The following is a 27,699-nucleotide window of genomic DNA, read 5'->3' on the forward strand; positions in this document are numbered from 1 at the left end:
CACATAAACTCAGAAAAAAGAACAGCCCTCCTTACAGGAGAACTGACATATGATGCACAGTTTAGTATTTCTGTTTGTGGGAAATACTAATTCTTGGAGATGCAGAAAAATTGCAACTTCAAATCCGATTTTACACAATTTTCCTTTAAGTGGCCTGTCAAGAATGTGGTCTGACAACCTGTAAAGGAACACTAATCTTTATGTTTTGGAAGAAACTTGTCTCCCTCCCCACACGAAGTAATCATTACCGCCTTAAAGTCACGTTGATTATTCGGTGCTGCATCTGGCTTCATACTTCCCCATTTTTTTTAAATTTTATTGAATTATAGTCAGTTTACAATCTTGTGTCCATTTCTGGTGTACAGCACAATTTTTCAGTCATACATTTTCATATTCTTTTTCACCGTGAGCTACTCTAAGATCTTGTATATATTTCCCTGTGCTGTACAGTATAAACTTGTTTATCTATTTTATATCTACCTGTCAGTATCTACAAATCTCGAAATCCCAGTCTGTCCCTTCCCACCCCTCTACCCTCTGGCAACCACAAGTTTTTATTCTATGTCTGTGAGTTGAAAAGAATGTATTTTCTATGCATGCATGGATTCAAGACAAGTCTCCAGCCAGCCCCTTCCAGGCAGACAGAAGCCCTGAGCCCATCTTACAGAGAATTTTCAGGGCCTCACTGGATACGTCCTTCCTTGTACTCAGTGAAGCTAGCCCCATGAAATCAGGAGCCAGGTTCGCAGATCTGCTTGTGTCACACAAGCTACCAAAGCAGTGTATACAACAGACCATGAGAAGCATATGAAACTGAATGGATTGAGTCCCTCACTTTCTTCAGTGGTCTCTTCTCCATACCTCAATGCAGAGAAGACCGCACCAGCAATCCTGAAAAAAGGAACCAGTAAATCACCTGGAATAAAAGAACATGTGATTCAATATAGAAGGACTTACTCGATTGCAGAGAAAAATGAAATGATTTTTCATGTAAGAAGGAAGCAACACAGGTTTTTCTACATGTAGTACTCACAAAGTTTTCCCCCATCAAGGTAAAAATAACTAACTTATCAAGATGTCAGACTAGGAACCGGCCATCACCAAGTTTGAACAGCATCAAGGGATCCAGATCATTATTTCATCTAATATTTATGAAGCCCGTCTTATACTGTGATCACCTGCTAGTACTGGGGACACAGTGATGAATGGATGATGGACACACAGCTGACTATGGGAAGCCCTTTACTAACTGGCCATGTACCGCCCGGAACCCATCTGCTACCGGCTTTAAGACTTTCAATTATGCAAGTAGAGCTGTCCATCCACACACTGACAGGTAAGATGCTCTATGCACAATTCCCAGGGTCCACAGAAAGAGACAGCAGGAGACTCCGTGGTCCCCAGAATGCGTCACATACAGCCTTACATGTGGTGAAACATGACCGCTGGTCAAGCATCCAAGTTTGCAAAACTTTTGTGTGCCCTCCCATGTGCTGAAAGCCACACTGCATTACAGGGAATAGACTGGACTGTAGTCTCTACCTTAATGAGTTTAAAACCTGGTTATGGACGCACTGACATAGAAAACAAACTTGTGGTTACCAGCGGGGAATGGGGAGGGGTGGAGGGATAACCTGGAAGTTTGGGATTTGCAGATACTAACTACTGTATAAGAGATAGGTAAACAACAAGGTCCTACTGTATAGCACAAAGAACTAGATTCAGTGCCTTGTAATGGCCTATAATTAAAAAGAATATGAAAAGGAATATATAATTTTGTATATGTGTAACTGAATCACCGTGCTATACACCAGAAATTAACACAACATTGTAAACCGACTATACTTCAATAAACTATAAAATAAAATAAAGCCTGGTTATGGAAAGAAAAACACATGTATATTAACCATAATGACATGGGATTACTGGGGATGTTGGTCGTTAAATGTAGACATTTCGTTTTACAAATTCGACCCTCAAGAGGTTTCATCTCTGCTCAAAAAGGGAGAATCTAATCAAGAAACGCTGGCAGGCCAAAATAGTTGAGTGAGAAGGTCCTCGATTCAGTTCCCCTGGAACACCAGCAACTTGTGTGAGGTTTGGGGAGGACTCTGGTTTAAGGAATTGGAAGAGTTTTGAGTAATGAGGAGCCCTTTGGTGGCTACTTAGCAAAGGTTTTGCAGCAAGGTGAGAAATCCCAGCAGAGCCCCTTCACTCCAGGCTGAGACACATGGGGAAAGACAGCTCTGCTGTTACAGATTACGGCTTGTCATGTCTGCAATGAGAGGACTTGGCTTTACAAACACCTTGCTTATTAATTAGGAGGCCATTGGGGGGAAAAAAAGTAGGAGGAAAGCACAATCCTTGGGGAGTTTATGATTTTGGTTGAGTTTGAGGTCTTTATAATTCGAGCTGATCTGAGAGCTATGGGCAGGGAAAATGATGCTGGGAGAGCTAGAAATTACAAAGCCCTAAATTGCAGGGGCCTACATGATGTAAACACCACAGGAGTGGAAGGTAGCCTGGAATGCCGACAAGCATTCACCCGGCCCAATAAAAACAAATGCTATCAGTATACATATGGATACAGACACTGATGCCCAGGAGTGAGGGGCTTCCAACAGCAAAGGCTGAAATGGTGGCGTTGTCAGTGGTGGTCCAGGGGGCAAGCTGTGATGACGATGCCATTACAGGTCAGGTAGATGTCTGGTGTGATGCAGCAGCAGAGCACCTAGTAAAACTGTTGCCCACCAACAACTCGAGAGGCAGACATTGTACGTCGAGCTACAGTAAGCACCCTAGGGGAGAAGACTGGAGAGAAGCGGGTCAGCTGTGTGTGTTAGATGTTGTTTCCTGCGCTTGGCGAGGTAACCCAAAGAAGCGAGGGGCTCGGGAAAGGGATGGCAGATTTGCAAACAGGAATGAAACAGAACGAAGACAGTCCAGAAATTCAGTGCCTTGCACGGTTGTGGGTGGTGGGGGAGGCGTGGAAAATGACTTATTTCTATGCCCTAAAAGCAAAAGATGAGATTGGAGAAGCCCTTGAGAAGTACCCGGTAAAACCTTGCAACCAAATAAATTTCCTACAGGCGAGAATCAAAATGAAGTACCTGGAAATCCCTTAATTAGGTAAAAGGACTCAGAGTAATGAGAGCAAGGATATAGTTCTAGGAACCTACCATTACACTAAAAGTGGGAGAGAGAGTTATAGGAATGAAAACACCAAGAAATAGAGATGTTCTAGGAATTAAGCCGCAGAAAGAACTAACTTAGAGAAGCTCACTACATTTTTGAGAGCGCTCTCACAATTAATCATGAACCAAACCTCAGTCCCTCGACCACCTCTAAGCAGGAACTCGGCCCCAAGGAACGTATACTTGTCATCACTATTTCAGATGTGACTAATGAGATTTTTGGGAAAAAGACCTCCTGGGAGGGTGGAGCCAGCAACGACAAAGGGTCCTGGGGAGGTGAGCACGGCCCCCACCCCAATAAAAAAGAATCAGGGTCTGATCAAAGGACATTTCACATGCATTGGCCAGGAGACCCCCACAATGTCAGCCAAGCAGGATTTCAAGGTCGCTCCAGAGCAAAGCTAATGCGTGCATCTCCTGTCCTTTCTCTAAATGGAAGTGTTTTATCTTAGTCTAAATTGACATTGGATAATTTGATAGGCTTTTCTGCTTATTCACAGTTTTCATCAGAGGTCTGACTCCTCATCAAAATAGCCAGTTAAACAACGTTATCTTATAGCAGGCTTAAAGAATGTTTATAAAGAATTAAATGCAAAAAATCAGCTACCACTAAATTATCACCATCATCATAATTTTATCATTCACTATCGTATCCACCAAACAGAAGCTATCAGTATATAATTTACTTTAACTCCAGTCTTTTTCCAAATGTTATTAAAACCCTCCTTTCTAATTCCCCTGAAGCACTTATATATGTCAGAGTCAGACCCTCTGACTGTGCGTTGAAACATTAGGTCAGAATGGGTTCATAGACCAACCATCAGGCTTCCTGTAGCTCCTCTTCCCATCCAACACAAAATTTCTCCCTCCTCCTAGGCTAGTCAAACTAATTAAATATATGGTGTATTTGCCTTTTCAGTCCCGAGATCGTTTAGAAAGCCCCAGTCCTATTCCTTTTCATAACCCTAACGCTCGGTCCCTGAATGAAGAAAAACCGTGGTGCATCTGTTACGGTAAAGCTACAGACCCTACAAACTCCTCATGATCCTTTTTATTTGTTTTTTTTCCTCCCTCTTCATGCAAAAGATTTTTTCCAGTTTCAGGGTTCTTGGCACCTGTTAATTCAGTCTTACCTATTTGTTTGAGTCAAATATTCAAACCCATTGTGTGCTTGCTAGCCTCTCCATAAAGTCACACTCCGCAGCAGCCAATGCTGTTTTTTGAAAGGTCAGCATATTTCCACTGTAAAAAGATTTTCAAGAACAAAACAACTTTCCTTTGTGTTTAAAGATTTGAGTTCATTCCAATGATGATTTGTCAGATGAAAATACGGTGCGGGAGTCTGCATAGGCTGATGTTTGTGGGCACAGGAATTATTCGGAGCTTAGACACAGAAGCCTGCCTTTTGTCCCTCTCTCTCTTCCCCTCCCTCCCTCCCTCTGTGAGGGTGTGTATATCTGTCTATTGCCTGAAAAAAAAAAAGGGCAAATTTCTGATCTTCTGATGAAAAAGTGAAGAACCTCTGAAACATTTGCAGGGGAGAGAGATGAAGGGAGGGGACTGGATGCAAAAGCTGAGAAAGCAGAGAAGTAAGGGGTGGGGGAGGACCCAGGAAAAGAGTTTTCCAGAGTGCTCCATGAGAACCCTGGTGGGGAATGGGTTGAGGTCCCTGGAGAAAATTCCAGATTGAATGAGGAATTCAAGTCAGCTCAGTTTGATCCTGGGACCAGCAGCTTCTAGCTTGCAAGACCGTGGGGGCTTGTTAAAAAGGCAGAATCTGAGCTGATGGATGTTAACCAGACTTCTTATGGTGAACCTTTCACAATATATACAAATATATATTGTATCATTGTTTTATACCTGAAATTAACATGTCATATGTCGATTACATCTCAATTTAAAAAAAAAGAAAAAGTAGCAACGTTTACATTAGAAGAAAATAGATAATGAATAAATGAAAAGAGTTTAACCTCAAAATGATCATAGTAGTGCACATTAAAATAGGTTACGATATATAGCCTATTGGCATAGATTTTTAAACATGCGATATTAACAAGAGAATAGGGAAAGGGGGCACTTTCGGGTAGTACAGGGAGAAGTGTATTGGTACAACTTTGTGGAGGGCATTTAATAATAGGAAGCTAAAACTCTAAAAAATAAGTTCTACCCCTGGAAATTGTTCTAAAGAAACAGAGATGTACCCAAAGTTCCACATACAAGGATATTCAGTGGGGAAAACTAAAAACACCTTGGGTTTCCAACAGTAGAGTGACGGTTCAGTAAACGTTAGCATGCATATAGGATAAAATTTATGTAGGTACTAGAAATTATTATCCAAGAAAATTTAATAATTTAAAAAATATCTTTGTTGTAACATTTTTGGAAAATATCAAGATACAGATTTTTATATAAAGCATGACATTATTTTGATGTAGATACAAACATACCACGTACATGTATATGTGTGTGTGTGTGTGTGTGTGTGTTTGTGTGTATGTGTGTATTTGTGTAAATATAAACTCAGAAAAAAAGCTTGAAAATAAATGTAGAATCTCAGGTCCCCACCCCAACCCTATTGAATCAGACTTTGTCTTTCGGAAGATTTCTAAATGGTTCTTATCACATGAAATTCTGGGATGCACTACTTTAGGGAACACTAAAGAAAATGTAGGACTTCCCATAAAACTGCAGTGGGGCTCACCAGATGCATTACATTTCCTGAAACTGAGAAATTGAGACAAGTACCCTTGAAAAAGGATGGGGATGAGAAGAGCAGAGCCTTCAATTTCAGAGCCACACTCCCTCGTAGCTCAGAACCATACCTATTGTGCTCTGGAAGATTCCTTGACAAGGGCAGGGATGGAGAGAGGAGAAAGGTGAGGTTGTTCTGGGTGGAAATTCAGCCGTGTCTGCTTTGGGCTGGCCCGGCGCAGCCACCCACAGGACCCAAAGGCGGGCTGCAGGCAACTCAGGGTTTCGTGCAGACTTTCACTTACTCAGCAGCCAAGCTAATTTCCTGCGCCGAGGTGGATGGAATTAGTCAACAGACTATCGGAGAGGGTGCCCGGGGAAAGCCCGAGTGTCTGTCAGACGCTGTTGAATGTTCCTGGCTTCCTCCCACTAAAAATCTCTCCTGTTTGCTTCTACCACAGGTCGTATAGGAACCAGGGATCAGCAAGGTTGTTCCTGGACTTCCCCAACCCTGCCACCATACTGATGACCGCCAAAGATCTAGGGTGGTGAGCTGGAATGGAGGGCCTTACCCCAGAAAGACCTTGTACTCCACTCTTGCCTCCAGGTTGGATGACCAATTCCTTAGACATGAGCCCAAACCCAATGCGTGGCCCCAACCTAGTCTGTTAAAGGAAATCACCTTCCCAAAACTTCCACATGAGATTAACTCATTTTTCAGCGTCTGCTCTGCAAAACACGTATTTTTGAGCCCTGGGCCTCTCCACGCCAGGTCGTTTTTCCTGGAAAGATTACTTCAATTCACTCTGCTCATTCAGACTCTCCTCACTTTCTTGGCCTCTTCCTCAAAATCTGTCTCCTTTGACCCAAAGCCCGCTTGTGTCTGTCCCCAATCTGGAATCTCGGCTTGCTTTCGTGGCCTTGCCCTTAGCAATTACTAGAGACAACTTTTCTACCGTCCACCTGAACGACTCTTTATGAGTACTTCGGCCTCTTATGTTCTCAAGTGTTTGTTCCTAGGCTGCTCTCTGGAGCTGAAACTCCTTAAAGGAGACACCTGTGACTTCTGAGGCCCACACCCCAGCAAACATACCGCCCGAGGCTGGTGCTCAGTGGATGTTTCTTCACTTCACTTGATTTGATGTTGACACTAGTTCATTTCTTCTTCCACCCAGTTTCTTTACTAATGAAGGGACCAGAATATGCTACCACAAAAGATGCCACTTTGGCATAAGGATTGTTTCAAGCTGGAGGCAATTGAGAAATAGCTGACTCAGGAAAAACTGTCTGCCCTCGCCCTTCCTGTCTAAAAATCAGGTATAAATTTCTTTTTGTATAAAGATAATATCAATTCCCATTTATAAAGGAAGTTTACATATTAGAAAGAGGAGGACAACTTATCGTTGGAAAAGGCACCAACTGGAGGCTGCGTAATAAACCCTACTAAATAATCCTTATCTTTGATTAGTTTCCCCCATATACTTACTTTCCCACAATCTACTTCTCCTCTAAGTCCAACTTCTTCTTCATCTAGTTCCTTCACAATCTGACTCTGTTAAAGTGGTATCTAAGCCCCGGGGTCTAACCACTTCTTTGAGTCTCCACTTCATTTCTACAAAGGTGTTTGTATGCACATGTATTAAAACCTTTCTCTGGTAAGCTGTTGTCAGTTTAATTTGCAGGATCCCCGGAACCAAACCCAAGAGGATAGAAGAGAAAGTTTTTCCTCTTCTTCATTACTTTTAGTTCCTAATAGATAACTTATCAAAAATTATTAACTAAAGGGGGCTATTTTGGAGAAGAGAAAACACACAGGCACAGGAAATTATCTTCAAGTATTTGGAAAGGTTTTAAAAGGAAGAGGGATTGGACAGCCTCCAGAAAGTCACACTAAAGCTTGATAAACATCTGCTAGTGACATTCCAGAGAGGAAAGGTGCATCAGGGGACTATTTGGACTAGACAATCTCCAAGGTCTCAGCCAACTTTTGGATCCGATGAAAACCAAAAAAAAAAAAAAAAAAAAACCAACCCCCCCCCCCCCAAACGGATACTTTAATTAGTCATACCCATAATCCCAATCTTGGCAGTAGAAGTGTGTAAGTGTTTTTGTGTATGCATGGGGGTTGATGGGGTGGGGAAATAACCTATCATTTTCCGTTTTTTTCCGTTTTTTTTTTTTTCTGGAAAACGATTGTATTACTCTAAATTTGAACAATTCTAAGTGTCATGACTGCACATTTCCCATGAAAATACAGGTTAAGAAGAGAATAAAATGGAGGGGAGGACCAGCGAAGGCACTGAAGCAACCACACTTCTGAGAAATGTGTCACTTTCCCTCCCGCAGGAGCCATCTCAGAATCACTGTCGAATCTCAGGTTGTCCTCATGTTCCTAGAAACGCTGTAGAATGACAGGATGGAAAGTTTCCTACGAGGGATGTTTCTCTTTGCCAGGGTGAGGGATAGAAGGCTGCATGAAGGGGAGGGTGGAGGAGATCAAGAGGAAGGAGGGAAGGGGGGCGGAAGGAAAATGGAAGAAAAGCAGAGAGCAGAGAGCACAGGGGACAGGACTCCACCCAGCGTCCATCTCATGGGTTAAGGAATTGTGCGTGGAAATTGTCCAAAGCCACAGCTATTACGGAACAGAGCTGCAGTGCAAACCCGGGGCTTCTGTGACTCTGAGCCCAGAGAAGGAAAATAATTCTCCCCAGATACGGGCTGGAGAAAGTCTGAAGCATGATGCCCAGGGCGCAGTGGATGGGGAAGGGCTGTCAGAGGACCAGACTTGCAGTCAGCAGCATCTTCTAAGCAACGCCTGCACTCAAGTCAGGACATCAGAGCCATTCGGCCTCTTCTCAGACAAGGATGGGAAATGAAACCAGTCTTTGATTCCTTTGACTTGGAACACTTTTTAGCCTTTGCCCTTTATCTTATACACATTTATCTGTGTATTATAAACAAGATAAATGAGCAAGACCAGCCAGGTGGTTTCAGTGACAGCTCTTAAGATGCCTTACTCTACCGACTTTTCACCTGCACTCTGCAAAGGCAGGAATCAGCTTGTTTGACAGATGAATCAACAAGCAGCTCAACATGAAGTTATTTGGTAAAGTGGCTGAGGACTGGATTCCAGAAACACTGACCAGTTGTCTTGACAACTCCCCTTTCAGACTGGCATTTTGTTTATCCAGGAGGGTTAAGGAATGAGGTAGCATCCAGTTTTTCAAGACACAGCTGACTTCTCTAAGCCCCACGAATTCTTTGAACTCTTTCAAGCGGCAAACCCAAAAGGAAGCAGACTTTTCTTTCAGCAGAAGGCATGTAGATAAGGAAGCCTGTATTTTTTCCCTGGTGAATCTGGGCCACCATGGCAATGTCAGCACCATGCAGCCACGGCGATGCCCTCAGGGGACGCTGGCCTGCAGACAGGTTAGCCACTGCCCAGCAGCCTTTCAGGTTCCTGCAGCAGAAGAGGGGTTCCCTGGACCTTGAGTGGGAATATTTCCTTTAACTGCTTACTTTCTTATGCTGCTATAAGTTGGGGAAAAAATAGGTTTTTAGGCACTGAATGTGAAGATTCACTGAGTTTCTAAGAATCAAGTTATTTTAATTGTTAACATCTATTTTGACTACTGGATACATCCTTCTACCCTCCCACCCCCAACCCATCCTTTTGGCTAGCTCACAGGCTGATGTCAGGGAGGTCAATGTGGTATCAGCTGTTACCAAAATGCCGGGTGCACCTAACCCCACTCTGGGCCTCAGTTTCTTCACGCGTGAAGGATAGAGGACAAATGTCCTATGGACCAAGTGTTGGGCCTTTCTGGGAATGATCCATCTGAGGAGACCCTAAAAGCCCCCAGCTTTCTTCTTAGAGCACCCCATGGAAGCCCCCCCCCGACACTGTCCTGGCCCCTCAGTTCCTCCAGCTCTTACTGCGTGTGCTCTCACTTGGCATATAGTTCATACGTTTTTCCATTTTTCAGTGACACATTACACGTATACTCCCCAGCCCACAGGCCCCAAGAGCATGAAGTACTCTATTTGCACCCGGCACAAGGCAGGACTCCGCCACCACAGCATCATGACATGATGTCCCGTCCCTCCTCTGGGACCGCTGCCCTGACCGCACTCTCTAGAGCACTGCCAACAGGACCTGGATTTCCCTTCTGTGAAACAACCACAAAGATGACACTGAACTCCCCATCCTCTGCCTCACAGCCTCGGAGCAAGGACTCCTCTCACTACAAGGGGGAAGGAAATGCCTAACAGCTCTGAACCTGCACAACCCCTTCTCAGGGCAGCTGCCAGGCCATGAGACCCAGGTGCCCCCACTAAGTCACATAGTTTTTGTTTTTTCTTTTTCTTTTAGTAACCTTTGAAGCTCTTCAGAAGCTGCCCAAACCATGCAGCAGGACAGAAGCCCCGCCCTGGCCCCGCCAGAGTTCTGTGCAAACTAACCACCCCTGAGGGCTGGACCCCAGGTGCTCAGCAGTGACACAGGGTCCTGTGAGGGGGTCTCTTCATGGAGAGGAACGCACACGGTCGGATGGATCACGTTGTTATTCTTCCATGAAGGGGCTTTGATTCCTACTCAGAAAAGCCATGCAAAGGGTCAACTCTCCTGGAGTTTCACTTACTGGCCTCCTGTGGCCGTTTAGCTATTTCAAGTTGGCCAGGTTTGGTTGGCAGTTTGAACCAATGATAGAAAACTGCCAGGAGAGAAGGCCTAACCACCCCCGCCAGCCCACCCCACCAGCGCACAGCCGCCTGCTGCCCCCTTGTGGCGACTCGGCACAAACGCGGGGCGGCCAACCCGTGGGGCGGAGCTTTCAAGGAAAACACTCAAACGGCTCCATAAAAATCACAGCACAAAGACCACGTGTATAGTATAAAATGGAGAAGTTTATCCATTATCTTGGCTATTTAGGTCAAAAGTACATATAAGTTTTGATTCCTCTCACTGCAAAGCAAGCTATCTTGGCCTTAGGACTTGCCTCAGAGCTTCTTTCCACCAGCACAGAACCACAGATCCTGTTCCAGACCAGAGCGCTTAGGAGAAAAAAGAGCCAACACAGAAAGGATGAACAGAACCGAGCTGTGTCCAGAAAATACCCAGAAGTCCTGTCATCTCCAGTGAACATGGGTGGCCTGCCTGGGAGGGACACGGGGAGCAGCACCCAGTCCTCCGCAGGGCAGACACGATGTCACCCTCCCACCTTCTCTACACCAGGGTGGCCTCACGACCCCTAGCTTCCTGAGTTCTGACGCAGCTCTGCCATGCGTCCTCCACTTCAGTTTAATCAACACTGATATTCAGGGGATGAAGGCAAAGATGGGGGCACAGGGGCGGGGACGCTGGAAGCAGCTTTCTTGGCTGAACCCCAGAGTGCTCAGATGAGGAAGACGATGCCCTCGGAGACCATGACCTGGTTGTCATCCTGCATCTTGTTCAGCGCAGCCTGGATCTCCATGGAGGAGAAGGGCTCTTCTCTGTCCCGGTTGACGGATTCTGTGAGGCGATTCATGCCCACCGACTGTGCGTGAGCTTCCTGGAACACCTCCAAGAGGGCCGCCTTGAAGGCTTTCAACCTGTCCAGAATGGGAGAGAAAGGGTGAAGGAGGGGGAAACGGCCTGAACGCTCTCAGGCCAGATCCGTGCTCGGAAGTGAGAGAGTTCATCAGCACAGCCATCCCCCAAACTGTCACACACACATGCTGCCCCAATGGGCACTCCACGCCCAAGCTTCCCCCTTAGAGCCAAGCTGTTGTATCACAGCGCTTCCTGCACCCTGAGAAAGAACAGCATTTAAAAACCACTGCCTTTGAGGATGTGGGAAATTGGCGGCCATGCACTGTTGACAGAAATGCCAAACAGAACAGCGTCTTTGGGAGGCAAGTTAGCCACACGTACTGTAATTTTGAAGTGCGTATCCTCTGACCCAGAGTCCACTTCCGGAAACTAACCCCACAGCTACACTGGCATTACAGCACGGGGGTAAATGTAAGAATAATTTACTGTAAATAGAAGTTCTATGAGAACTAAACGTCCATCACTAGAAAACACAAAATAAAAATTTACACCATGGAAACCCTGCAGTCATTGAAGAAGGAGCTCTACGATTTGATTCAGAAAGTTCAATTGTTCAGTGGTCGTCTCTCAGAAGTGGAATTACAATCACATTTTTTCCTAAATACTTCTCCGCGTGTTCAGATTTTCTTTGCTAAATGTGTTGCATTGTGTGTGTTTAAGGTATTAAAAGAAAAAAAGAAACCTGAGTCACGGAGTTCCTCTGGTGTCCAGTAAACATAAAATTTAGAGCTAAAACTGTTTCTGAACCTCTAGTGGTGAAAATTTTTTAAATCTCAAAACAAATGACAATTCAGTAAGAAAAAAAGGACAAGCATTCTTTACACTGTTTTCGCATCTTTTTTCAACTTTGGAATTCTCACCAGAATATGAAACATTCCATATACCCTCGGGCCCCTGGTGCCGAGCTCCACTGACAACAGCTGGTTCCGCACCCTCCCGGGAGAGGCGCTCCTGACTCACCTGGAGTCACTCAACTCCACCTTCTGGGACTCCTTGGTCTCCTGTGAGTCTGCCGCCTTTGGAGTGTGCACTGGAGGGGAAAGGGGTGCAGAGGGGCAGGAGACAAGGTGAAGCACGCCCACAGACACGGCGGCTCCTCCCCTCCATCCTCACTGAGCCTACGCAGCTCATCCCTGGGGTTCCTGGGACGGGGCATCGAGTCAGGCAGGGGACCCTCGGGCTGTGGGACCTGGGATGCTGGCACCAGGCTTGGCAGAGAGCACACAGCTCACTGAGCAGGAAGCAGACGACGGGGCAAAGCTTATTTCCAAAGTTGTGACTGTGGGTTCCCTGGGGCTCTCCTGGGACAAACCTCCTGGACCAGGGCCCCAAGTGGGAAACAACCAGAAAACGCGGTACATGGAGCATCAGAGTCAGGAGTCAGGGAGCACCTCGTTACCAAGAGGGGACACTTGCTCACCCTGAGGCATGTCCTCCTCGGTGTCGCTGAAGTCGTAGGGGTCGTAGGAGTCCCCATCCTTGGCATCTAAGTGACGGGTCTTCCTCCTAAAATACCCACAGCAGTTAAGAGACAGCCTTTGGTGAGCGCCATCCTGCGCCACTGACTGCAGGAAAAAAGAACGAAAACCATCTACGATCCCAGTGGGACGCTAGGCTGGGCCTGTACAAACTGCTGCTTTTTCTCAAAGGGACCAAACGTCTCTAACCAGAACACAAGCAGGCCCTGCCTCTCCGCACCTTTCCCATCACCCGCCCCATAAACTCAACCACAGGCCTAAGAGGGGAAACTAATCTGGAGGAAAGATTTTGAAATGTGGATTCAATAGCCTCTATCCGCGTGGGTTACGGCTCCTGCTCCTCACTCAGTACATCTCTAGTAGGAAAGAGGCCAGAGGCCTCCCACCAAGGACAACAGGGGGCCACTCCCCTCTCCTCTGCCGGGCCACCGACACCCTCAGACCCTCTACAGGGCTGGTCTAAGACCCTTTCCCGAAAGAACACGACGTCACCCCCAGCCCTTGCCCCTCCCCGGCCTCCCGGCCCTAACGGGAATCTTCTCCTCTCTCTGCCCCGTCCCACCTCTTCCTCTTCTGCTCTTGGTCCTCCTGGCTTTTCTCTGCCTCATCTTCTGACTCTGATTCATCCTCACTTCGTTTTCTCCGTTTCTTCTCCTTCTCAAGGACCTAGAACCAAGCCAAGTGTGGGGGCGGGAGGGTCACAGATGCAGGGGACTGAATAAAGAACCATCAGCAGCAGTGACTCCCTGGGACTAAGGACTTGGCCTCTCTCGTCCCCGAGTCCCAGGACCAGGGGATCGGCTGCTACCCACCTGTACACCTGCTGTGTCCCACACCTTTCTCACAGTAGGTGCTCAAGAGCGCCCACTGAATACAGGACTGGAAAAAAGTCCAGTCTATAATAGGTTAAGTGGAAAACAATTCATTTCTTCATAAATCACACATTTAACTTAAATTTAAGACGACCTCCAAAGAGAATAAATCAGGAATAACTTATTAGACCCACAACTGAACCCCAAAGGGCTACAAGCCACCAGACTGGGGTCGGGGGGGAGCGTTGAGGAGAAGGGAGTCGAGGCTTCAAGGTCTGGTGTCTAAAATGACACACAGTGTCATAGCAGAAAACAGAAACGCAGTGAGAGGCAAAATTGAGGGACACCTGACAAGACCTCCAAGGGGAAAGGTGGATCCTTTGGAAACACCTACTTCTTCAAGAGGCAAAGGAAGGAGTAGACAGAGCAGTAGGCTGACGGGGCAGCACCTCGGCGAAGTCTTCCAGCCGGTCCTCCCATGTGCCAGCACTGAGGACGGCTGGTGCTACAGGTCCCAGAGGAAGAGGCCAGTTTAAAGACGCTGCTTTCTGCAGACTACCCCAATCAGGAGTGAGGCATGGCGGCTGTGAGGCCTGAGCACCGACGGTTCACCCCATTCCTTCGGTTCATTCAGAAGGACTCCCAGCCAGCACTGGGGCCTTACCTTCTTGAAGTAAGCGTACTGGACCAACTCCACTGCCTCCTCTGCATCCTGCAGGTCCACGGTCTTGCTCATGCGGGCCTTGGCATGGGCTGTGGCCAATCGAATCAGAGTCTCCAGCGTCCGGGCTGTCACTGGAGATGTCTGGGGGAGAACACCGGAGAGGGTCACTCTTCCAGAGTCCCCGCGGCCTGCCTGGAACTCCCGCCTTGCCCACCGCACAGAGACAGAAAGGCTCCAATAGAAGAGCTCCCAGAAGCCCACGCCATGGAAGCAGAAAGAGTAAGATTCAAAAAAACAGATATGACCACAGAAACGCGACCGGGGGAAGCCAGGGGAGGGGGATAAGGTGCACGGGGGAGAGATAGCGGGAGAGCACAGCAGTGAAGGAAGAAAAGCAGCCCTCCACCGCAGGCCAGCCGCGCCAGGGCCCTGCTCCCACATCTGCTGCATCAGTCAGCCCCTGAGTACCCCGGAGCGGCTTTACAGATGAGGAAAAATGGCATCTGTAAGAGCTTCAAGTTTGTCCAAGGTCACACCACATGGGGGTGTGGACGAGGTTATCTGAGGACAGACTTCCTAGAATCGGGTAAACCCAACTAAGTCCAGAGGAACAGGATTCTGAAACGTTCTTATCAAGTGGTTCTCTCGGGGGGGGGGTGAATCCCAAACTGGGGAGCTTTCATCTTCTCTAAATGCTTTGGTCTGAGTGACATTCCTGGTCTAACCAATCAGAGCGTCCGTTAGGACTGAACGTGTGCACACTTTACGTTTCCGGTGATCGTGCTGTGCCCTCCGAGGTAAGCATCCCTGACGTTATCCAACCTTCCTGTTTTATGGATGAAAAACTGCGACCTGGGAGGTGACAGGATGCATACACGGTCCAAGCGTTACTGAAGCCTCGGCCTGCTTGTTCCCCACCCCCCCACACCCACCCCTGGTCTCCCATCCTCTGATGCTTCAGAGATGTTACCTGGTCATGTCTGCTCTCAAGTGTTCCAAATTATGACTTATATCCAATGTGACATTCAAAAGTAAATATAATCATATTTAAATAAATTCAGATTTTTTTGTGATTTAGAGAGCTACCAGAGTTTGTAGGTGATACATTCCACTATCGCCTTGAATCTTGAATAAACGAAAGCTGGTGAAACCCTTGCCTGCACGAGCAGAACTACAGGACCCAAATGAGAGATTTACCCATCCCACCAAGACCACAACTAAAACAGGTTATTGTGTTCAGTGGGAGGGCCTATGGCACACATTCACATGATGGGAGGAACAATGAAAACAGACAGGGGGTTGTTTAATCTGAAGAAAACAAGTCACACTTGTACAATCTCCAGAAAACAAAACTAAAGCCTATGGGTAGAAGCTACGGGGAAGCAGGTTTAACCTCAATAAACAGAAGCACATTCTGACATTTCAGAGCGGTGATGGACTAGGCATGCTGCCACAGAGGCGTCAAGGAAGTCCCAGTAGGAATTCCAGAAGACAGAATTCCAGACTGGGTGTGAGCCTGAAGAGACAATCTGGGATCACGTCTGAATCCAGCAGTCTTTGTCTTTATCACACAGTGATGGTTTGAGACCTGGGTCTTTCTGCTGTGAAATCCCATATAAACTACACTGCCCCAAGATTTAGATAAGTTCATGGGCAGGTGTATCAGGTTTATAGAAACAGCTGTGGGTGATCAGAGCCACCAAACACCTGTCTGTCAAAGTCCAGCTCAACATCACACTCTGGGAACCCTTCCCTGACACACATACACCTCCGGAAAGTCTGGAGGAAAAATTCACAGCTTCTTCATCTATACTCCGTGTTTGACATTCATTCCTTCCTGGGTACCACACTATGGTGTATCCATATGAATGTGACATATGACTGTCCCATCAACCTTTCTGCCTCCCAGGCCCAGGTCTGAGCCCGGGGAGGACTGCATGGAAGAACAGAGTCGCCCAGTTCCCAGAAGTCACTCGTATGTTTGCTGAATGAATCACAGCTTCTGGAGGCCAAGGTCATCTGAATTACTGGGACATACGTGACTCTTGGGTTCGCACTGCATTCTCCTTTGTAAAAGGAAAGGATTAAAATTGTGTAACAGGGAGCCCTTCAGACCCAGAATAAAAAGGTAGAGAAACGCTAGGTCTGAAGGCTTCCGGAGCTCCAGGAGAGCAGGACTCAGTCGCTGTCCGCAGGGGGCGCTCACCCTGGCGGTGTCGGAGCTCACGCTGTCCTGGCTGCGCAAGCGCGAGTACTCCTCCGCGATGTGGGCCCCCGACTCCTGCGTCAGGACCGGCTTGATGATTTTGGCCACGTGGATATATTTCTTCATGAAAGCGGCGCTCACCATCTTCTCCCTGGACCCACATACAGTCAGTTTCACTTCCTGGCCTCAGCTCAGCACCGGCCTGGAGTGGGGGCTCTGCCTTTCCTCCGGGAAGTCAAGGTCATGTGACCGAGCACAGACTGGAACCCACTGTCATAAACCCTGTTTACAAAGAATGTGCACAAGACCCTCTCACATACTTGTCTAATTCTGCAGGTATCACTTGTGAAGGAGGCAGTTTAGATGTTATTTGCCCTACTTTATCAGTGGGAAAACTATGGCTCAGAGAACCTTAAATAGGCTCAAATTTAATCTTCTGACTCCAAATTCTATGTTCTTAAACCAACAGGTATGAGACTATGCCACGCTTCCTACTGCACCATGGCCAAAGACAGAGGAATGGGAGCTCACCTGTCATGCTGAGCCCCTGATCACCACTCTGCTTTACCCACATCCACCTGCAGAGCCTCCAGTGCTGGCCACCGACTGCCCCTTCGACATCAGCTCACCACAAACAGCCACACGACCCATGCAAGACTCCATGTACGTGGGGACCATGACACACCCGCCACCAGTTGTGAATGTCGTCAAAGCCCTCCATTTTAGAAAAGATCAGAACCAAGGCTCAATCACCCACTAACATACAAATCTACAAGGCAAGTGTCCAGGAAAAAGGGTGTATCTGTGGACCCAGAAAACAGGCCCACAAGATTGTGACTCCAGGTGTGACCTTGGCTGGGGCAGCAGGTCTAAGTCTGCTCTAACGTGACACAGATCCCAATTCCCTCAAGGAGGAGGTCTAAAGAATGCGGCTCACTTTTTCTTCTTGGTCCCATGCAGAAGGTTGTCATGCTTCTCGTAAATCTGGGTGTCTTGCTGGTCTTCCTGGCTAAAGTTGGGGTCATCCGTAGCCAGGATATCTACGGAACTACCTAAAGGCATAGCTGGAAAGCACAAGTCGAGAGAAAGGAGATTAAGAAAGAGCTTAGCCCGAGGGAAACTGTGTCTTCTGAAGAGAAACAAGACTTACAAAGCAAGGACCCAGAAGGAAGCAGACACATGGGGCCCATAAATAAGAAGGTGGAATCACCTGGCCCACAGAAGATGCTCAAAGGTGTTCCCAGACCCAGAAATGGACAAAAGACACACCTTAGGAGTGGCCAGGGAGGCGAGGGCACCTTCCACACCCACCCCACTGGGCTGGGCCTGAGGTAACAGCCTTGTCCAGGGCCCTCCCACCAGTCAGTCCTCGTCTTCTCGCAGCCTCACCATCACCATCCTGCTCCCCAGGCGCCCGGTAGCGGTGCATTCGGAGGACATGGTCCGAGATCTCACGATCCTGCTCGGGGTCCATGTTGTCCAGCATGATGAACAGGAGGTCGAAGCGGGACAGCAGTGAGTCCTGCAGCCCGATGTTCTCCATGGGGGTCTTGTACTGGTCATACTGGGGGGAACACAATGAAAAAGGAGTGGAGGCCACGCGCATGGGAAGAGGACACGGGGGCCGCCGATGGGTTAGGGGGTGAGAATGGAAGACCAGACCTTCAAACACAAAGCAAACGAGCAGTGAAGAAGTAAAGCACTTTGAAGCTACAAAAAACTGATCCATTTATTGGACGTGCAGCCTTTCTCGAACTGAAGCTCAGGTGACCGGCTCTGACTCAGAGCCCATGTCCTTCCTTCCAGGCAAACAGAGCCCCACCTCCCACCCAGCTTTGGTGCCTCTAACAGGCTGAGTCTGAGCCTCAGAACCAGCCTCCTTCTTCCTGAGCTTTATTCTGCTCCTCTCATCCCAGGCAGGACCGACTCCAGAAGAGGAGCTCCTCTTCCCTACCTGTTATGAAGACACGACCAGCCGGCTAAGCCAGAAACCCTTGGCACCTCTGGAGTCCTTACTCAGCAGGTACCGGGTAAAGTCTCAGTGAAAATGGGTGCTGATCTCTAAGTCGTCATGTTTTAAGGCTCAAGGGGGATTTTTCCTGGGGTTCAAGAACACCCACTCTTACAGTTCCATTCTGGGCCTGCGAGGCCGCTGCCCACCCACAGCCAGAGGCCTGCTGGGATCACAGGCAACGGCAACACTCCTGAGCAGGTTCACGCTCAGGGCCTGCCATTTTCTCCCCACGTTTCCCAGTGTAATTCTTCAGAATGACATCACACACGTTACCATTAATCTAAAACCCTATGCTTCTCAACCCCGTCTACACGTTAGAACCATCCTACGGAGTCTTCCTAAACCATGGCTACCAACGGCCCCAACCCAGAGATTTGGATTCAGAAGCTCTGGGCTGGGGACAAGGCGCCTGTATGTTTAAAAATGGTATTCCCATATGCTGTGGGATCATGAATTGTCCAAGTACAGGGTCCGAATCCTGCTCTGCCATGTCCTAGCTTGCAACTCTTTTTTTTTTTAATGGAGGTTTTGTGGATTGAACTCAGGACCTTGCACACACGCTCTACTGCTGAGCTATACCCTTCCACCTAGCTTGCAACTCTTGAGCAAGTTACTTAACCTTTTATGCCTTCAGCTTCTCATCTGTCAAATGAGGATAGTACTGATCTACCTCACAGGATTATTGTGAGGATGAAAGGAGTTAATAAGTATAAAGCATCTGCAAGTATTAGTTAATAGTATTATAATAGTACAATCTTAGAAGGACAACTTGGCAATCTACCAAAATAAAAATGCATGTTAACTGTTAAGCTAGTAATCCCATTGCTAGGTATTCATTCCCAAATGTTTACCAAAATACACCTAAAGGGATGTTCATTGTTGATTCATTCATAACAGCAGGGGGAAGGGAAAACAAACACCCATCAAATGGAGGCTGGCTAAACAAATTACTGTAAGTCCATAAAAGGAATACTAGACAGCTGCTTAAAAAAAGACAAAAACAAACAAAAAAACCCCCTACACTCAGCAAACTCCAAGCCATATAAATATAAAACATTACACCTAAATGCATCATAGTCATACTAAAAAGCAAAGATAAACAAATACTTAACAAGGAGTTAATTTACTAGGACACGCTTAAGTTTTTGTTTCCTGAAACACTCATGAGCTGTTGGTGGTTATTGCTCTGGAAGGAGCAGGAGAGAGAAATCAGGCTCTTCATTTCCTTATTATATCTCTCTGCTCTGTAAACTGTCCTACCATCTGCATGCAGTACTTTTATCTTAGTGTCATGCAGGTTACCTGAGCTGTGAAACTACAGGTCACTTTTGCTTTCTTTGCATTTTTAAAAAGTTACTGTAAGTAAGCAACTTTCCAGGGGCTTCTGATGTGCATGAATAGGTGAGGAGCCAGCGCCCTAAACCAAGGACAGAAATAAGACGGCATTCTTACTCTAGCCTGAGGCCTGTTACTCCCCTAGGTCACCTGGAAAAAACTCACAGCTCAGTGACTCAGCAGAACCAAATGAAGGTGAGGACAACAGCCGGGCGCCGCCTCCACTCACCCTGCCGTAGACGGGGTTGGCAGCGGCCAGCACGCTGCAGCGGGCATTGAGCCGGGCATGGATGCCGGCCTTGGCGATGGTGACTCGGCCCTGCTCCATCACCTCGTGGATGGCCGTGCGGTCCATGTCAGACATCTTGTCAAACTCATCAATGCACACCACGCCTCGGTCAGCCAGGACCATGGCCCCTGCCTCCAGACGGCGCTCCCCTGGGAGGCGGGGAGGGAATACAAGCTACTGTTAGGTTGCAGGGGACGGGGAGAGACTTCAAGCTCCTTCCTAAGTACCTCACACCGCCACACTTAAGGATGAGAATGGAGAGGTGTCTGTTATCAGAGACTCAGAAGAAACCCAGGGGTCACCTTTTCAAGCTCCAATCTGAACAGGTTTCCTGGTCCCACTGTGACAGTGCCACAGAGAGCCTCCAGCAAACCTTCTTTAGATAGACGTGCCCTTTCATTCTCAACTTCAAGTGATTTCCCACCTGGAGCTCTGTTCTCTTTTCACTGGTCTTCAAATCCTTTCCTCCAGTTTAAGTAGTACAATCTTCATTTTTATTTCCCTTCCAATCTAAGTTTTCTCCTTCAAAACTCTTTCAAATCACCTTCTAGCAGACATTCTTGTCAACAGAGGGCCACTCAAAGATTTATACCATTCACCTACTGTTACCATATACTCAGTCCTCCCGTCCGGCCCAAACTAACCCCTCAAGTGTATCTTCTCCACACAACCAGGGCCTGGAGCAAACTCAAAGAATCCGTGCTCATCTCTCGCTAAACCTTTGCCAAGGACCCAGGAACCCATACCTGTCTCCTGGTCGGTGGTGACAGCAGCCGTGAGACCCACTCCAGAGGAGCCCCGGCCGGTGGTGGGGATGGCTCTCGGAGCAGTGCAAAGCACGTACCGCAGAAGCTGGGACTTGGCGACCGAAGGGTCTCCTGTAATTGGACGGGGGCTGTGGTGACGCTGGGACATTCCCCCGCCCCCAGCAGGTGCTGCTTTTCTAGAACAGCTCTTAACGTAAGAGAAATCCATAGTCATCGGTGTTAATGTGACTTCTTTCACTTTCCCTTTACCATTCGTGAAAGAATACATTTTTGGCATCCTAAATCAGGAAACCCCAAGAGAATAAAAACAATTTTAAAAATTCATTGTAGACTTCTGCCCTCTGATGGGACTGAACAGGGCAGGCCAGGGACGGGTGCAGTTTGACAGACTAGACTCCCACACCCACACTGCACAGGGTTAGACCATGGGGCTAGAGCAGCGCCCGACTGCATACCAATCAGAAGGATGTTGATGTCCCCCCGGATGTGGCTGCCATTCTCCAGGTCTCGTTCCACACCCCCCAAGAGCAGGCAGAGGATCGCCTTCTTGACGTAGTCATGCCCATGGATGCTTGGCGCCAGCGACCGGGCCAGCTGGTCAAAGATATCCTATAGTGGGGACGACCGCGGAATGAAAAGACCAGGAGACGCCATGGGGCTTGAGGAACTCACTTCCTGCTTCGCCCCGTGTAAACTGCTGGATGAAATACGCTGTAATTGTAAAAGCTTCTTCTCTTAAGACTTTCATGCTGATCAGACCATTATCTGAATAGACACAGAGGAAGCCAGGATTTCAAAACCTGCTCGGAGCTTTAATCTCTAAGAAAAAAGTGTTCTCTGGCTCAAAACGTTTTAGGTTTAATAAGAATGTGTACTGTCTTCAGCAGTAACCTTCGTCACACATGCATATATTTTGCTCAATTCTAAATGTGGACATTCTGTCTTTAAAAAGAAATTTTAAGGCAAAATAAATCAGAGAACTAAAATTAAAAATAACATATTTTAAATTTAAGTAATGATGCATCACTAACGTATTCGGGAGACTCACTGGCCCACTGATATCCTAACTTCTATTCTACTATTGTATAAGGTTCAGTTAGCAGTTAGCACCAGAGAAATATTAAAGGTAAACAGCAAAAACGTCCTTTTGTTCACTGGCTCAATACTAGAAGCTAACGCTAATACTTCAGAGAACAGGACCCGAACAAACCCATCCCCGCCCTCAGATCCCCAAAGGACACTCAGACCTTGGAACGAGTTTTACTGAACTTCTTGATCTTGGCTATGTCCTCAGCTGAAAACGAAGGCTGAACATCCTTGCTCATCTGCTTCACGTTGCAGGCGATCAGGACAGTCCTGGGACAGAGGGGAGGACAGGAGGCTGTTTTCAATGCCTAACACCAAAGCCTTCCTAGGCTACTCTTCCAGAATGGCGAAGCAGCAAAAAGGAAAGCAGAAAAAGAAAAGCTGTACTGAGTTCAACCACAAACACGACACAAACATGCAGCCGATGCTGCTCCTCAGGATTTACCTCCTGCCATGTGCACTGAAGAAGGGTAGGAATACATGAGAAACTCCCAGGGAAGCCAGGAACCATGTTACCAATAACCCGCTCTCTTAGCCTAAGGCAGCATCACCAGTCTTAACTGACAGAAAAAAGGGAGCCCGCCTCCCAGGCAGGCAGAGCCCTGCACCTGTCTAATGGAACTCCTGAGAAGGCGGCCAACTGGAGAAAGACTGCTACCAGAAGGCACCCTGCCGGCAGCATTCCAAATGCCTTGTGCCTGGCTGTCTACCTGAAGGTCCCTGAGGTGTAGCCTCCCTTCTTTCCGGGCAGGCAACGGTAGGTCCCCACCACCTGGACGCGGTCACCAGGCTTCACTCTATCCACCAAGTCATCGTCCAGAATGACGTCCACAGAGCGGGGAAGTTGGCCAGCGGGGGCCTTCTCTGGCATCTCCTGGATGGTGATGATCTGGTGGTCCTTGTAGACAGAAAGGCCATATTCTGTCTCAAGAGGATTGTTCTCCTCATCCTGGAAAAGGCACACAGGAAGGCAGAGTCATCTCAGCCCTGCCTTAGAAATGCCACTCTCACTTGTTGTAGGAAACAAATGTAACTTGGAGATAACCTCATGAGATTAGTATCCAGGAACAAACAACCCCAAATATCTTCCCCAGTATTTTCCATACCTGTCCGTTCTAGTAACAGACCATCTAATGGAAGGGGCAATCTACAGCTGAAAAGGACCATGGCTATGTTCACATCCAAACTAAGATTCTAACTTCCCTCCACTACGCCGCAGTATTTCCACTCCTAGGTAATACCCAACAGCAACGTTCACCCAAAGCCAGGCACTAGAATGTTCACAGCAGCACTATTCCCAATAGCCAAAAGCTGGAAAATACTTGAATGCCATCAACAGAATGGTTAAAATGTGGTACATCCACACAAGTAAATCCTACACAGCAGCGAAAACGTATGGAGTACACCCGCACAGGTGGCTGAATCTCAAAAACGTTGAACAAAAGAAATCCAACACAGACGAGCTTTTAGATAAAACATGAAAACAAAGAACAGTACTCGAAGCTGCTAGATGTCAAGATCTCAAAGCAGTGTGGTCCTCAAGAGGGACTTCTAAGTGCTCGTAAGATGCTGCTTCCTGGTTTGGGTGCTAATTTTATCAGTATAGTCAGCTTGTGAGATTTCACTGAGCTCTACACTGATGTAAGCTTTTCTGTATATTAAGCCCCAATAAAAACATTTTAAAGTTTTACTTCTTTGCCATTTGATTTTCTCAAAACATGGCAGCTATAACTTACTGAGTGCCTACTATGTGCAAGGAAGTGTCCTGTAATTTCACGAAATTATCTTGGGTAATCATCACAACTCGGTCCAAAAGCAGGTATTTTTGACATTTTACAAGTAAGGAAAACCGAGGCTGGGAGAGGTTAAAAAGTTCCCCATGGTCACACGGTAAACACCAAAGCCTGCGCTTTTAAGAGCCACACTAGACAACCTCCAGGAGACCTGGTCTGGTGTATTTCAGGTCTTGAGCAAAGACGCTTGGCCACAGCCATTAGCAGGGCACCCCTGAGTAGTTTGTGAAGAAATTCTAAAAAGTAGAGATCTTAGTGAAGGAGAGCAGGGTGACTTAGAAACTGGCCTGAGAGTAAAAGGACAGGATCCAAGTCCTTGGGGCCACCACTAACTGGAACACATGCAAGTCATTTAACCTCACCCAGCTGCCCACTTCATCTGGAGATAGACTGATTCTCAAGTGTATTTCAGTTATAATTCTAAGAAACTCAGTCTTGTTTGTATGTTAAGATTCTTCCACCAGTTGATACAACTGAAGACCAGGAACTGGCTCTCCTTTCTTTGTCCTCCCCAATGCCTGACAATCCTCTGGATACAGCCACTCTCAACTAAAATCTGAAGGTAGGGATAGGCAGGGGTAGAGTGAGTTCAGGCATCAAGTTATCAATACTAATCATCTTCCTTTGTCTCATTAAGTAAAAAGGCCTCCCCTTGTCCTCAAGCTAGATCAATCTGAACAGAGACTAAAGCCATCTCTATACCAACCTTCTCTCAAACTCGCAGTAAAATATTTGCAAAGATTTCAAAGTAGCATTACTGCACACATATTTTTCCACATTATTCTAAGCAGATTATAAAACCATATGATATTATAACTTCACTAAAAGATCACCATAGATGACTTTTTTCCTTCTTTCAACTCTCATAATTTTCCAGATTTTCTAAATAAAATATTTGTTCTTTAAAAAAAAACATAAGAATTGTAGAGTTTCCATATTAAACTCTGGCTAGCAATCGATCTTTCCTTTAAACTAATCCTTATTTTTTACCCTGTTTCTCTCTAGAAGAAAGACTTGAGATATTACCCAATTACTGGCATGAAAACAGACAGTCTCAGAGTCCAACCTCTAAAGAGACTTCATTCCGTTCACCCCCCTCACCTTGGTGGGATAGACAGAGCTGGAAGGAAAGGCCACCAGGGTGGTGAGATCAGAATAACGTCGCTCTATGGTCTTCTTGGTAGCAGGACAGTAGTGGACACTGCGGACGACTTTGGGACGAACTAGAGAGCCTAGGAATGGAAAACGTGTGTATAAAGTCATCCAACGAGACAGTGAGAAGGTGGGATCTAACCTGGGCAAGCTCATGCTGACTCCAAATACTGTGTCCTTCCAACCAGTTATGCTATTTCAACACAACTTATCATTACTTTACTTTTATATTTATACACAGAACATCACTGTATCCACGTAAAATTTTAAGTTCAGCAGATCCTGACTGAGAAGGAGTAGGAGTTCAGGGTCAGAACCAGGAGACTGCCGAGGACCAAGACTTCTCCATTCTCAGGAGGCTTCAGCATTCTTTGGGCACCAGTGGTCACTCAAAGCCCCCCTAGTCATGGTGCACCCTGGAGCTCCTCCAAGTTTTACCCTGTAATTTCAATGCTCCTGCTTCTGAAGCCATACTCTACTCCCCAGCTCTACTCTGCCTCTCCTGCCTTCTGGCCCCTCAAGGATATCCCACCTCCATTCCGTGAACTCTTCACTCTAGCCCACTCACATTTAGTGACAATGCCCTCCACGCAGACGACACAGCTAAGGAAGCAGGAGGTAAGAGTCCGGGGAGAGACGTGCTTGGAGCCAAAGCTGCCCTCCAAACCTATGTAGAACTCCTCATACTGCTTGGCATACGTAGCGTCAATGGAGGCCACGAAATCCTTTAAGGCCCTCTGGAAGGCAACCAGCTCCTCAAAGGCATTGTTCAGGAGGCTGCAGACAGGCAAGATAAAGAATTAGGCAGAGAAGGCAGAACTCAAAAAAGCTGACCCTCCAAACAGAAGTGGACAGTCTTAGATGACCACGGCTTAGGAGCAGAAATCTAGCTTTGACCTTCTCCTGCCTTCCTACAAGACTCAGTAAAATACATCACAACTGAGTGCCAACTTTAACTCAACTTATCAAAGATGGAGAAATGATACTTCATTAAACATGGAAAGAGAAGCCACTGAAAACGTCCACCACCTACTTTGGAAAGAAGTAAAAAACACAGGAGCAGGTGAGGCACTAAGGGCTTTAAGGTCAAAAATGTTTCCAGGTCCTCTCCTGAGAAGCCTGCTTCAGTCCTGGGAAGAGAGGGGAGCCATTCTCACTCCCCCTGGAAGGCATAATACCTTGGAAACCCTCGCCACTCACCGGTTAGCCCTCTTCTCGTTTTTCCTACGCAGATCGTTCACGTTGACAATCAGCCGGTACTGGTTGTCATTGATCAGCTCCCGAACTTTGCTCTGATAAATTCCCTGGTCTTCCTGCAAAATAATCACCAGATGTCACAACAGCCACAAATTCAAAACTAAGATGTTTTTAAACAGAGGCAGCTCTCACGGCAAGAGAAATATGTCAATCTCTCTGGCAGAGCCGAACCCCAATTTCTCCCCTATTTTCACTCGCTAGCCTCAGATTCCAAATACAAGCTAAGAGGCGGGTGGAAAAGTTAGAATGGCTCCTTCAAGGTGCATGCTATTATTTTTATTATCACCAACAGCTCTTCTGTGTGCACGCATTTCTCAACCTTTAATGGGGAATTAAAACGAGCTCCTAATAAGTCTTAAAGGACAAGGATACCAACAAAAACCTTGTCAAAGTGTAAATTAAGCGGCCTTTTAATATTTATATTAAAGTGACTTTTCGTTGCAGAATTTTTTATGGAATTAAATATTTTCTTTCCCTATCATCCGTATAATACAGAGTTCTCATATCCGGGCCTAAAGGAGGGAGCCTTGGCTACATTCACACAGAATTACCAATCCTTTAGGATGCTTTACCAACATTCTACGGCTGTCAGAACTGAACTGCAGACAAAAACTCCTTTATTTGCATACCAACACTTTTTCTCTGCACCCCATTTGGTATTGAAAAAGAACGTGGCCAACTTAGGAAGTTTTCCTCTGGGTAGGAAAGTCAGGCACTAAAATCTGGGGGCCCTAAAAGGTGGTGGGTCACTACGGTTCTCCGACGGTCCTCCTCCCGCCCTTCCTCCAAATTAGAGAGCAGGGAGGAATCGCTAGAAAGTCACCGTGGGCTTGGAAGTCGGGTTTGCACTTGAAGGAAACCTGTCGCCTTTTGCGAGTCCCGGCCACCATTTGTACTCGGGAGAAACTCACAGGGTCGCTCTTAATCACTGTCTCTGCCGCGAGGAGAGCTACAAGGTCGGGGTGTAAGGCCCCGAGCCCCGCGGTCCTCCAGCTCCCGGGTCCGGACGCCGCTCGGAGCCGACCTGCGTCTCTGCGGCCTCCTTCGGCCCCTTGCGCGACCCCCGCGGCTTGCGAACCAGCGCTTCCCTCACCTCGTCGTCCAGAAAGTCCAGGTAATCTCTCTGCGCCTCTCGCAGCTCCACATCGTCCAGCACCACGGTCCCCGCCATGCTCGCAGGCCGGGAACTTTTACCACCGGAGCCGCACGGAGTATCGCTGGATTGTTCCGCCCGGGCGCGAAAACTTCCCAGCTTTTCCCGCCAACAAAAGCAGCCTCAAGGAAGGGGCGGGATAGCTGAGAGAACATCTACTTCTGATTGGCTGAATCCCCTAACGCGAGAAGAGCGAGTATCCAACCGAGAGCTGC

The 27,699-nt window shown here is 47.2% G+C and overlaps 1 protein-coding gene across 2 annotated transcripts; it reads right to left on the reverse strand.

Annotated features, from left to right (window-relative positions):
• Positions 1–10,770: 10,770 nt before the first annotated feature.
• Positions 10,771–27,611, reverse strand: MCM3 (minichromosome maintenance complex component 3). Of its 2 annotated transcripts, XM_032463255.1 has the most exons (17): positions 27,425–27,611; positions 26,275–26,387; positions 25,643–25,851; positions 25,024–25,154; positions 22,840–23,078; positions 22,291–22,399; positions 21,499–21,652; positions 21,023–21,154; positions 20,217–20,425; positions 18,028–18,202; positions 17,576–17,702; positions 16,639–16,789; positions 14,433–14,573; positions 13,519–13,622; positions 12,899–12,984; positions 12,439–12,508; positions 10,771–11,477 (listed from the first exon to the last, which is right to left on the reverse strand). In XM_032463255.1, exons 1-17 carry the CDS (start codon positions 27,500–27,502, stop codon positions 11,279–11,281), a joined length of 2,427 nt encoding a protein of 808 aa, XP_032319146.1. In that variant the 5' UTR covers positions 27,503–27,611; the 3' UTR covers positions 10,771–11,278. The 2 variants fall into 2 exon arrangements, with proteins under 2 accessions (XP_032319146.1, XP_032319147.1); XM_032463256.1 differs by lacking the exon at positions 26,275–26,387 and having other exon boundaries at positions 27,425–27,477.
• Between the last annotated feature and the right edge of the window lie 88 nt (positions 27,612–27,699).

The sequence above is a fragment of the Camelus ferus genome, chromosome 20, assembly GCF_009834535.1.
Source record: "Camelus ferus isolate YT-003-E chromosome 20, BCGSAC_Cfer_1.0, whole genome shotgun sequence".
NCBI lineage: Eukaryota > Metazoa > Chordata > Mammalia > Artiodactyla > Camelidae > Camelus > Camelus ferus.